The following is a 13,473-nucleotide window of genomic DNA, read 5'->3' as shown; positions in this document are numbered from 1 at the left end:
TTACATTTTACTTGGAAATATCAACTAATTAAGCCAATGAACTGGTATAGAGAATATTACTTGGAACGAATGATTCAATTTACATACAAAACTGAGGACACATTATAACAAACAATCACTAAGTAATGCACTAGATGAAAAACTGATATTCTAAAGTAAAAGCACTGAATTCATATTTCTTTGTAGAATTTATATAGATGATTGAAATAATAATTACAGGGCCAAAAATCTTTAAATCTTTAAAAAAAAAATTCAGTGCAGATTCAATTGTGTCACATTATAAATGTCTCCAAATGATCATCATTCAGTGACTTTCTGTGTCTGTTTTTTGCAGTACCATTTTTACCACACAACTGTACAGTGGATAAAACAGAAGATGCAGATACAGAGGTGAGACGGGCTCTCCATCACCACAGACTTGACTTTGTCATTCATATTTTTTGCTCTTATAGGTTGTAAAATAACCCAATGTTCTTTAGACTGCAGTCAGAAGCTGTAATACTTAACACACATAACACATTTAGGAAAAGGAGACAAATCATTCTCTGTTCATAATGAATAATAAAGAACTGCTTCTTCTACCTGAACTTGAACATACAATACTTTCAAACTTAGACTTTTAACACATTTCTTGTGACTGTATCAGTACACTCACACCTTTCTGACCTCTGCCCTCTGTAGGACATCAAAGCAGTAGTGGATGGCATCGATGGCATTAAGCTGTCCCAGGACCTGGCTCTCGGGCTGGGGGACTTTGAACTGATCCGAGTTATTGGGCGCGGCAGCTACGCCAAGGTCCTGCTGGTTCGGCTAAAGAAAAACAAGCAGGTGTATGCCATGAAAGTGGTGAAGAAGGAGCTGGTCCATGATGATGAGGTGAGACACGAAGCACACATGGAGGGAAGACAGGTGCATCGCCATGAGCAGCCAGCGTGGCTAAAGATAGTTGAGACTGACTTGTAGATCAACAACCCTGCAACAACACTGTGGATAACAAAGTGAACAAAGATGCATGAATGAGCCCTGTAGAACCTGATAATGTAATAAATTCCCGATAATGTAATAAATTCCCGATAATGTAATAAAAATCTGCACTTGAGTCCATTGAAAATGTAATAAAACCTGATCATGTAATAACTTCCCGATAATGTAATAAAGTGCATTTCCCAATAATGTAATACACTTTTTACCAATAATGTAATAAAGTATAACATTAATTGGAGGTTATTACATTATCAGGTTAGCCTTCATTTCCCAAGTCCTGATAATGTAATAATTCCCCAATATTGTAATAATTTAACAGCAGACCACCCATTACTTGGGTTCAAGTGGTGATACTGTGTAGGCAACTCTAGCTCAAGAGCTCTAGCGCCACCAACAGGTCAAAGTTGAATGTTTATTAACTTTTGACCCGTTCATCCATTTTTCACCAACGAGGTATCCATGACACACGAATGCATTCAACAGCTTCTTGAAATCTAAAGGTGCTTGGTGTTATACTTTATTACATTATTGGTAAAAAGTGTATTACATTATTGGGAAATGCACTTTATTACAATATCTGGAAGTTATTACATTATCAGGTTTTATTACATTTTCAATGGACTCAAGTGCAGATTTTTATTACATTATCGGGAAGTTATTACATTATCGGGAACTTATTACATTATCAGGTTAGCCTTCATTTCCCAAGTCCTGATAATGTAATAATTCCCCAATATTGTAATAATTTAACAGCAGACCAGCCATTACTTGGGTTCAAGTGGTGATACTGTGTATCAACTCTAGCTCAAGAGCTCTAGCGCCACCAACAGGTCAAAGTTGAATCTTTATTAACTTTTGACCCGTTCATCCATTTTTCACCAACGAGGTATCCATGGCACACGAATGCATTCAACAGCTTCTTGAAATCTAAAGGTGCTTGGTGTTATACTTTATTACATTATTGGTAAAAAAAAGTGTATTACATTATTGGGAAATGCACTTTATTACATCATCGGGAAGTTATTACATTATCAGGTTTTATTACATTTTCAGTGGACTCAAATGCAGATTTTTATTACATTATCGGGAATTTATTACATTATCTGGTTCTACAGGCCCTTTCTCAGAATGGCAGTTCTCAGGAGGGCTTAGATTTTAATTTTCATTTACGGACGTACTGTGTAATACCTGACCACATGCTTCAAACTAATAGGAGGCAGGATTTCATCTCCTTTGTCCTCTAAATTGCATAGCAAACTTTCCTAACTTGCAATGTTGCCTCTTCTCACAACAGAGTCTTAGAGTCTGATTATTTGGTATGGAGTGTAACGTTAGACGTGAAGGCCTGTGGTTTATCGGTGGAGTGTATGAACCAAGGTTATTATAGTTAACGAAGACTAACGAAGTAACGAAAACTATAATTGAAAAAACATTTTCGTTACCTGTAATAAAAATAAAAACAAAAGCTTTTAAAAAAACAATAACTAACTGAAACTGTACTGTGAGGTTACAAAACTAACTAAAACCAACTAAAATTATAGTGAAAATGTCATCTTTTTTCATACGTAAACCTTTTTGGCTGATATGAAACCTATTTCATCTATCTGGTTTTATGACTTAATAAACTTATTGGGGCTGAGATGGATCAGACAAAGGAAATAAAGGCAAAAAATGCTGTTAATGACAATTTGAACCAGTCCCACAAATTGTGGAAGGTGTTGAAAGAGATGGGCTTATCTGCTAAAAACCAAGGCCAAATCCTCATAATTATAAGCTAAATATTGATTGTGTCCTTTGCCATGACATTACAAAGGTGGCTCATCACTTCAACACTTTCTTTACAGCTGTGGATTCATATTTGGTCTCAAAGTTACCCTTAGGCTCAGGGCACGTCGGCCCTTCTTTCAATAAAATATTTTACCATGACGCTAAGGGTAGGTTTGATCTGTTTGTGACAACAGACAACAAAGTGGTCACTTTGTTGTCTTCAATGAGCCCAAATAAGGCAACTGACCTGGATGACCTCCCTCTAAAGTTTATCAGGGATAGTGCTGCAGTCACAGCTCAAAGCTTAACACACAGTTTCTGAATGAGTTGAAAAAGGCCAGAGTATTACCGCTTTACAAAAATGATAGTAGAACTAAAGGAGGGAACTACCACCCTGTCCACCCTTGGAGATATTTGCAAGGTTTTTGAGAGATGGGTATTTAACCTTCTGAAACACAGGTCATTTTATGAACCTCAGTCTGGTTTCAGAAAGGCCTATTCCACTGATGCATGTTTCATTCGGCTTTTTGATGAGGTGAGGATGGACAGTGAAAAAGGTAACTTCAAAAGGCTTCTGATCCACAACAGCTTACTGATGAAACTACAATGCTTAGGATTGACTGAGGTTTCAGTTTAAATCCTATCTGACTGATCCTCAAAGCAAAAAGTCTAAAAGTTACTGAATGTTCACCTCTACACACATTTCATAAACCTGATGTTATAACAGACCTGCTACAGTCTACAGTCTGCACTGTAGTCCATACCAAGGTTATAATAGTGTTGGATTTTTCATTAGTTTTAGTTTTAATTTTGTTGTGTTTTTTTGTTTTCAAATTCAGTTAGTTTTAATTCGTTTTAGGAGTGAGTTTGCTGGTTTTAATTCATTTTTATTTTTTGGAAAATGCTTAGTTTTAGTTTAGTTTTTATTAGTTTTAGTGTTAGTTTGAGTTTTTTTGTAATGGGGTATATGTTGGGTGCCAGATTCAATAAGGTCACAATAAATGTTGCCTTTACTTCCTTTGGCTTCTCTATCTCAGCCCCAATAAGTTTATTAAGTCACAAAACCAGATAGATGAAATAGATTTCACATCAACCAAAAAGAGGAAAACGAAGGACATTTTCACTATAATTTTAGTTAGTTAAGTTTTTTTAACTACACAATACAGTTTCAGTTAGTTATCGTTTTTTTTTTTTAAAACTCATGTTTTTATTTTTATTTCAGTTAACGAAAAAGCTTTTTCAATTCTAGTTTTCGTTATTTTGTTAGTTTTCATTAACTATAATAACCTTGACTCCTACCAATATGGGCCTAGTCTTAAGAAGTGTAAAACCCCTCCGATTTAAACAGCCAAACGCATCCTTTTGCACTACAGATTTCTCCACATCTTCCATTGCACTGCCAAAAAGCCGACTTGTATTTTTTTGCCTAAAACAGTGATTTAAGTTGGTAAAACTTGTAAATATAAATTATTCACATTTAGGGCAATAATGTCAGTTAGCACAACAAAGGAAGCCAGTTGTCTGCTCAAAAACAAGTTTGTGAGTTGTTGTTACTTATATCTTTAAGTTGGGGTTCACAACAAGGGACAATAGTTCTGCTAACTCTTATTTCTTTGTTGTGAAATGCGGGAAAGCGGTGAAATTCGGTCATTAGCGAAAGCTAGCGGCTAACTGATGCTAGCGGCTAACTGATGCTAGCTGCGCTGCTTGTTACAGCTACAAGAGTAGCCATCAATGCTAACTCAAAATTGTGGTTGCAACAAGTTGGGACAACTTGACAAAAATCTGAATTCAGAGTTGAGCAAACTCAAAAACAAAACTTAAAATATTTAGTTTAATTGTCCAACTTAAAATTTTATCAAAGTTTGTTGCCTTGAAATTTTGAATTCACCCAACTTTTCTTTTTTTGCAGTGTGCACAGTCTGTTCAAATCCAAGAATCCAACCTTAGGCTCTGCACAGATTATAGAATGGGGAAGGGGAAGGGGAATGTCACTTTGTACTTTCACAGCATTATTAGACCTTGTGGCTGAAATCTCCCCACATCATAGGTGGTGTATCAGGTATCGGTAGAGTTTACATGGCCAAAGCTTATGCTGTGCTCTCCTATCCTTTTGCTCCCTGCGTGGTCTCCAGGGTCTGATTGTAGTGTACAGTAAACGCGTGAGAAACAAGCATCTATGATGTAACAAAAGGTAAAGCCCTGAGGTGCTCCACCTCGCCAGAACACACCCTTATGAAGGCGCCGTCTCAGCTGAAAACAAACTTTTCACTTCAGCCATGGGCATACAGTGGATATTACACACTGCACCTTTAAGTGAAAAGAAAAGGTGTCTCCACAGCTAACCTTGATTTTATGTGGGCTCTCTACTGACAATAGACCAATAAATGCAAGTGGTTACTGTGTGTGCACTCATGAGTCATCCGCAAAATTACAAACGTGGAGAAGTGGAAGCCACTTCACTCAATTACCACTCAGTGTGCTTTGTTTATGTCATCAACAGTGTAATGCTGAAGAGTCTGTTTATTCATTTACATGCTTATTATTCAATTATCCCACAGCTCTCTTCCGTCTCAAAACATAATCCCTGAAATCAGATCGCTAAGTAATGCAGGTGTATATTTTACAAATTCTTATTTTATATGTTGTAATTTATTGGTTGACCAATGAGCTTTTTTATGCAGAATTGAGTTTCCATGCTGGTGATGTCTGACCAGTAGAAATACAAATACTCAGGAATAATGTTTAGATGACGTTAACAGCATTCTCTAGTTTAAAGATTTTTTTTATCTAATCCAAATGTGCTTTGGTACAGAAAGCTGCTCACACCAGTTTTAACGTTAATGTAATGTAAGGTGTTGAAGGAATATGACCTAAAGTTTATTACAGGTTTCTAAAAACATTTTGCCATGTAATATTATAATATAAGGATTTTTGAACTGAGGGGGACGAAGCTGTCAGCAAATGATTTCAACTCAATAAATTATTTTTCCACTCCATGCCTTAACCCAAATATGTTTTAAAAAATTAAATGAACTGTAGTGTAAACAACAACCAACATATTGACATAAAAGAAGTTTGTAGATGAAATTCTCAGTGCAGCCAAACACATTTACTGACTTGAAGCTGACTCAATGAAGGACCCAAAAACATCTCTCCTCCTTTATTACCCTGAACATACTGCTGGGCATTTTCTTGTCTGTCAAGATTTTCTGAGACTATGATGGGGGACCCAAACAAAGTAGGGGGGTCCGGGAGCCATTTTTGCCCTAAAAGTCTAAATTTGGTGCCTCTCGCACATTCTAATGCCACTATTCCATCTTAATCATTGCATATTTTTTATGAATTATTGTCAAGGAGAATAAGGGTTCTGTTTTATTTAAGGCATCTTATTTTGACAGTCTTCTTGCAAATTATGTGGTGGACTCTGCTAACACATCCATGTGCTCTTATTTTGTAAGCTACATGTGTTTGATTTATTTTGAAGGCAGGTCTAACACGTCCTTACCGTAACGATTTATGTTGTGTTTAATTTACACTGAAAGTAGATAGATAGATAGAGAGATAGAGAGATAGATAGAGAGATAGATAGATAGATAAAAATACAATAAAAATACAGTAAAAAATAAAGTGTCTAAAGAAGGAGTATGTATTAAGGAGTAGAATTCCAGTGCAGAATAAATATGAATATACAGTATAAAAATGTTTGGTGCTATGAAACAAATGTGCAATGAACAGTGTGCATAAAAACACATGAAGTGCACAACGACGGTATGTAATGAACCAGACTATTATTTGTTGGGTTGTAAACAAACCCACTGTTTGTTTCCAGATGATCTAAACCCCTTTACATGGAGGTGAAGTGAGTGAGTAGTCTGTTCTTTCTGCGGGAGTGAATGCATTAAGACCCTGATCAGACCTGTTATTAACATGCGTCCTGGCTGAGCTCTAAGTTATGCTGTAAAAGCACTCAGGATCCATTGAGGACGCATTTGAGATCTCATCACTAAGACACATTTAGAGGCGGTCTCCAGGACTGCCTTCTCTACTGACGTCAGGCTTTCAGTCATGTGATATTAATTCGCTTCTGTAAGTGATAGGCAGACAAGCCCTCTACAACTCCCTGCCATATTTACATTTTTATTATCGTACTGGTGGTTATGTGTCAGTGATTTTTATTCTGGTACTCTGCACAGAACTAATCTCAGCCCTGCTCATGATCTCTCTGCACCACAAAAGCAGCCCTTAGACCAGGGGAGGGCAATTAATTTTCCCAAGGGGCCACATGAGATACTGTAAAGGTTGCAGAGTCCGGACTAATACTCTGAACTAATTTCTGCTCGATATGAATTTCATGTCTTTATAAAATGCAGTAAATTATATGGTTTTAGAGCTGTTAGTGGTAAGAATATATATTATGAAAAGACTATGTTAATGATGAGTTAGTCAAATATAGCAGTAAAAAATTGTAAAAATGTTTTTTATTTTAAACACAATATACATTCAAACCACAAAAACAATATAGAGCATGTATGTTATGCAGTAAACAAACAATTTATTTACCCTGTGCAAAAAGCAAAGTGTTTTTAACAAGATAAATCTGTGCAGGTGCTTATGCATGCACGCACATATGTAAATCGCCTTCAAAATAAAAGCACTGTGGTTTTATTGATTTCTAATTCCGGGGTAACCTCACGCGGGCCGGACAAAGACAGCCATCGGGCCGGATGTGGCCCCCGGGCCGCCTAATGCCCAAATCTGCCGTAGACAATAACCTTATAGTTTTAGGTTCATACAGTGTCCTCAAATTCACAAATAAATTGGCTTTTACTACAGACATGACTATAATCTTACATTACAACGTCCACTGTAATATTAAACATAGTGTGCTTAGGTCTACTATGTGTTTATTTGTATAAAGAGCAGGGAAGTGAGATCAGATCGTAAGTGGAGGTGCATTCTAACACACTTAATGCTGTCCACTTGTGATCACATCACCCAGGACACATGTTACTGACAGGTCTGAATCACCCCTGAGACTAGAATAACAACATCAAGAAAGACAAGAAATATAAACCATTTTTTAAACGTGTAAAATATATCTTAAACAAATAGGTTGTCTTTGCATCCTGGTGCATTGTGTCCTAAAGTGTCTGAACTGTTTAATTCTCAGTTTAATTTTGCACATCTAACGTAACTGTATCCCAAATCGGACACCGCTTGGCTAAGATTCTATCAAAATTTCACATTAATTACTTATAAAAATGATCATGTTATGCTTCCAATTAATTAAATAGTGTGAAACTAAAGTCTACCGTCTTATCTTTCGAACCAAATATTGTTTTAACCGTGTACGTTAGGCTCGGGTTTACCAGAGTCAGCTAAAGGACTCTAAAATTGGTGATTTAGCCGTGTGCTAACTGTATCCCAAATCGGACACTTGGATCTCCTCGCTTTAAAACAATAAAACAACGGGGGCTGCTGAGTTTTTCGGGGAAAAATTGCATGTTTCTGGGTAAGCCAAATAAAAAACAGCGTTATCAACACATCCGGACCATACTTCTGTCCTTCACAATAAAATACAGTACAGTAAAAATAAAGATGTACTTTTAAGATCGTCGCCTGAGTGTCGCCCGAGAGTTCTTACTGCTTTCTCTCATCAGAGTTAATTCGTATTGTAATGAGACATGTAAGTCTCCATGTACATAAATTAAATTTCACATGTAGATTGTTAAATATGTATAAATCAATTATACCTCCACTAGTGGTGGCGATCCTATTGGAAATGACAGTGAAAACACCGGAAAGTGCTGCATTGCAGATTTGTCTTATTTGGGATACAGTCTCTATACATCAAACTGTCACTTTTTGTAATGCAAGTTGCTCCTACTCTTTTCACCCAAGAAAGAAAATAGATTAAAGATGAGGTGACATTACTGTATGGGTCATTATTGTGGATAATTCGTGTCACCTATGATGCACGCCAAAACTTGTAGGCAACATCCGGATACACCTCTGTCCTATTTCACAGCTTTATCATGCGTCACTGCTCCACAAAGGAAACAATTTAATCACATCCACTCCCTGGAGTGGCTCGACTAATGCCACTACCTCTGGTTTGTGCTGTGGACATCAAATGACATAATGCCATGAGAGCAGCTGATGCGTATTATGGTGTCAGGTGGGAATCAAGGAGGACACAAGAGGTCTGGAAGGCTTCACTGTAATAAATTATTCTGTAGTCATTTCATTTTACTTAAAATATTTGATCAAATGTATTAAATATAAATGCGTCCTTGATTTTGAGGCAGTTGTTTAAGTAACTTTTTTGACCACATTAAATATAATCTTTATGTGTCTGTAATTCTAAATCAAGTGAATTTTGAATTAATCCAACACAATAGAATTAGTCCGTTTTTAATCGACACTTAACACTTCCTGATAAGTTGTTATTAACTCAACTTGTAACGTAGTTAGATTTAATAAATAATATTGCGTGCAATCTGTTACCTCAATTTTATTGAGTAGCTATTGTTTGTTTTGTTTACACTGTTCTGAGGAAGAATATCAGCTGAACTGTGGGTCAGTGTTTTATGGATGAGAAGAGCAATGTAAAATACTTTTGTGTGGCATTTTCAGAACTTGTTGTGAGACTTAGGCCCCATTTACACGAGGACGCTTGCAGGTAAAAACGACAAAATATTTTATCGGAAGTGCCTTTCGTTTAGACGGTGACGGCGTTTTTGGGGCTTAAAAACGCAAAAATCTGAAACCACCTTCCAAAGTGGAAAAGTTAAATACGCTCCGCCGTAGCGTGTCGTCTACACTGACAAGACTCAGAACTCTGCTCAGATCTGCTCATGTCACGTATGTGTTTACGTCACATACATGCTCCAGTACAGGAAAATAAACAAACGTGGGATTATTTCCATGCGTCTGACCTTCAAGCTGCTCTGGCAGCTCTAATAAACTTACAGGAGTCTTTCCACCACAGGATATGTACAGATAGTATTAGTGAACAGAGAAGGATCTGTAATTACCTCTATCACATTTTGGATGCAGCAATTCGTCTGAGGCGAGCCAGACGGCTGTGAACGAGACCTGGGAGATCTAGTGGATGGTGGATAACTTTGTGGAAGGAGTAGCTGATGAAAATGTGTGGCGTGAAAACTTCTGCATGCCCAAAGATGCTCTTATGGCTTTAAGTGATGCCGCCTGGCATGCATACAATCGAATTTCACACACTTTTGCGTCACCGTATGCACGCAGATTTCCTCCTGAAAATGCTCGTCTAAACGAGGAATAAAAAGTGAAGATGCAACGCCACTTTTGCGTCTTCTGTTCAGACCGTCCTCGTGTAAACGTAGACTTAGAGGTCTGCTAGTTCTGGATTCTCAATACTTTGTCTATAATTGCTTTGGCCTTGCATTCCCACTGTCAGTCTGTCCCTGATCAGCTGGCAGGATGGAGCAGGGCTGAGAACTAACAGGTCTAAGAGTAGTAATCAGTGAGGAAGGAGAATGTGATGGATACGAGTCAGAAAGGAGAAGTGGAGAACAGTGAAAGACGGAGGGAGTGAAAGCAGGAATGAGGAAAAGGAAGTGTTGAAGACTGAATCAGAGAGTGATAGGAGCTTCTGAAAGGAGTGAGCAGAAAAAGGAGAATGGGACGTGAAGTGGTGGAGAGCTTATGAATAGGAAAGGCTGCGGAGGAAGCAGGAACAAGAGAATATGAAATCTGGGTTCACTATCTTCTTTTTTTGCAGTGATGAGTCATCGGATGAACAGGACAAATTAACTTCATATAGGAAAAGTCTGTATAATTCTCCAAAGGCAGGAAATATGAAGACATACATATCACTCAGATTTACTGTTAATGGGAGTGTAACTGGCAGAGCATACACTGTAAAAAAGATAAACAATAGCTACTCAATAAAATTGAGGCAACAGATTGCACGCAATATTATTAATTAAATCTAACTACGTTACAAGTTGAGTTAATAACAACTTAACAGGAAGTGCCTGTCAATTTCAAAGGACTAATTATATTGTGTTGGATTCATTCAAAATTCTCCTGATTTAGAATTTCATACACATAAAGATTCTATTTAATGTGATCAAAATAAGTAGATTCTATCTCAAACATTTTTATATTAAAGTTATTTAAACAACTGCCTCAAAATAAAGGACGCATTTATATTTAATACATTGTATCAAATATATTAAGTAAAATGAAATGACTACAAAATGTTTCCTTATTCCCACTGACTCACACACACATAAAATACATACTCAGCCTCATAAAAGCTCATTTTATGCACAGCAAAAATACACATTTTTCACTTATAAACTGATATCAGTCTCAGGTCTGTGTGTAGAGTACAGAGTTGGAGTGAGGACAGGGAGAGCAACAAACAAAAACAACAACAAAGCTCCAGGAGGCTGATACTAGGTGTCTTCTTCTTACTCTGATATTACAGTTGTTGCTCTGACAGGATTCACAGCTAAGCAGTTGATAATCATTCATAAAGAATAGTCTGTGAACTAAAATGCACAACTTTTAGTTAGACTTTTTTTTAATCATTGAGTGTTTCATCCTCAGTAGTCATGCTATAAATCATTAAAAACAGCACTTAAATTCTGTGTCATGCCATCATGTTTGATTATTACACACTTAAGAGCAACAACAAAAAAGTTTGCCTATATGAATAAAATGTATCTTGCCATTTTTTTCCCTCTGAATGCCAAAAGTATTTTCTTTAAAAAAAAATCACCCAAAATACACCATTTATCGTAGACAGAAACTGTTTAATAATGGAATCAAATAGAAGCTTCAAATTGTGCTATTTCATCAAAACCACTCTATTCTACATGTCTCATTTAAGTAAACATTTACAATAGTCAGAAACATTCAACTGTGTGCTCCTCAACACAACTTGGAGGTCCTGATCGCTTTCACTGAGACAGTCATGCCACAATAATTCAGTGAAAACTGGACAGATCTGCTGTTTGCACAAAGCAGAGAGCAGACTAGTTATTATGTTTGATAACCACAGGTTATTAAATGTAAATAGATCAATATGTTTAGCATGTGGCGCCCTGCTTTTAACAATGTTGGCAACGTGTGGGCGCTTAGAAAAATCTTTTTTTTTACAGGTGCATCTCTATAAATTAGAATATCACAGAAAAGTTTATTTATGTCAGTAATTAAATTCAGAAAGTGGGAATAACACATTATATAGATCCATTACACACAGAATGAAACATTTCATGTCTTAATTTATTTCATTTCTTCTAAATATAATAATATAAATTTCAATATTACAAAAGATCAAATTTAAAAAGTATATTTAATATGTAAATGTTGGCCTCTAAAAACTATGTCCATCTATATGACTCAATACTTGGTTGGGGCTGTTTGACTTGAACTACTAGAAATGGACTTTTCCATCATATTCTAATGTATTGAGATGCACCTGTATATAGATTTTATTTCATTCCAATTTTTGAAAACTAAATTATCATAGAAAAGCAACACTTTTGATTTTCTTTCACAATTGTGCTGTTTCCACAGAGCTGCAGGAATAACAAGGCCAAAGTGAGTAAAATGTGACAGGAGCAAAAAAAACTGAAACTGTTTTGGGTCACAGGGTTAATCACTGTTCCAAATCATACAGTCTCTATAAAACGATCTGAAGGCTGCAGTACTTCTTCATAGTTAACTAGTGGAATATGAAGGCAAGGCAAGTCCACATAGCCTGTACAGTTAGAGATTAGTCCTGCTGTGCTGTGTTTGTGTTGTATAAACCAGCTATTCTCAACCTTGGGGTCGGGACCCCAATTGGGGTCGCGAGATGATTCGGTCTCCAAATCATTTTGGAAGTCAGCTCTGTCTCCACTGTGTTAAAGTGTTCATGTGTTAATGTGCTTTAGTCTTTTTGGTCACTTAATTTCTTTTTTTTTTTATCATTTTGTGGTCAATTTGTGTCTTTTTTGGTAATTTTGTGTCTTTTTTTTGTCATTTTGTGTCTTTTTGGTAATTTTGTTTCTTTTTTGGGTCATTTTGTGTCTTTCCTGGTCATTTTGTGTCTCTTTTGTTCATTTTGTGGCTTTTTTGATAGTTTTGTGGTCAATTTGTGTCTTTTTTGGTCATTTTGTTTCTTTTTTGGGTGATCTGAACTGTGCGTGTGTGATTCTGTTCAGTGAGCGGGGGTCGCGGACAACATGCATGTTAAATTGGGGGTCGCGACTCAAAAAGTTTGAGAACCACTGGTTTAAACCCACCAGATGGCGCTATTGCTCAACCTATTACTCTTAAAAAAAAAACAGAAACCAGTGGGTACATACAGCTAGAGTGAGGATCACTTATCCAGGACATCATAAATCATGTTTCAGGCTTCATGCTCCCATTAACTTATATACATAAATAAAAAATAATGTAATCATTTTTTTCCACATAACCTAATCTACACTAAAATCCAATGTTTCAATCCATTTAAAAAATGTTTTATTGCATTTGACATTTTGCCCTAATAAAGAGGATTTAGGGAAACCATCGAGCCCTAATGTTGTGATTGGACATGAATTTATTCATGGCTCTTTTCATGCACATTAGTTTAATAATTCATCTCTCGGTAGTATATTGCTTGACATCAAAGGATGCTTGTAAGAGCTCTCACAGACACGCTACAAACTGCTAAAGGAGCTGAAATGACCCATACAA

At 36.5% G+C, this 13,473-nt stretch overlaps 1 protein-coding gene across 2 annotated transcripts in view; it reads left to right on the top strand.

Moving 5' to 3' along the window:
- prkcz (protein kinase C, zeta) overlaps positions 1-13,473 on the top strand; it is a 175,155-nt gene that overhangs the window by 107,787 nt on the left and 53,895 nt on the right. For both annotated transcript variants that reach the window (XM_059333243.1, XM_059333244.1), the window contains 2 exons: positions 335-390; positions 682-876. In XM_059333243.1, coding sequence (XP_059189226.1) covers positions 335-390; positions 682-876 — 251 coding nt within the window. The remainder of the gene's footprint in view (positions 1-334; positions 391-681; positions 877-13,473) is intronic.

The sequence above is a fragment of the Centropristis striata genome, chromosome 5 (assembly GCF_030273125.1).
Source record: "Centropristis striata isolate RG_2023a ecotype Rhode Island chromosome 5, C.striata_1.0, whole genome shotgun sequence".
Taxonomy (NCBI): domain Eukaryota; kingdom Metazoa; phylum Chordata; class Actinopteri; order Perciformes; family Serranidae; genus Centropristis; species Centropristis striata.
Note: the sequence above shows the minus strand (reverse complement) of the source record. Positions and strands in the feature narration are given on the sequence as shown.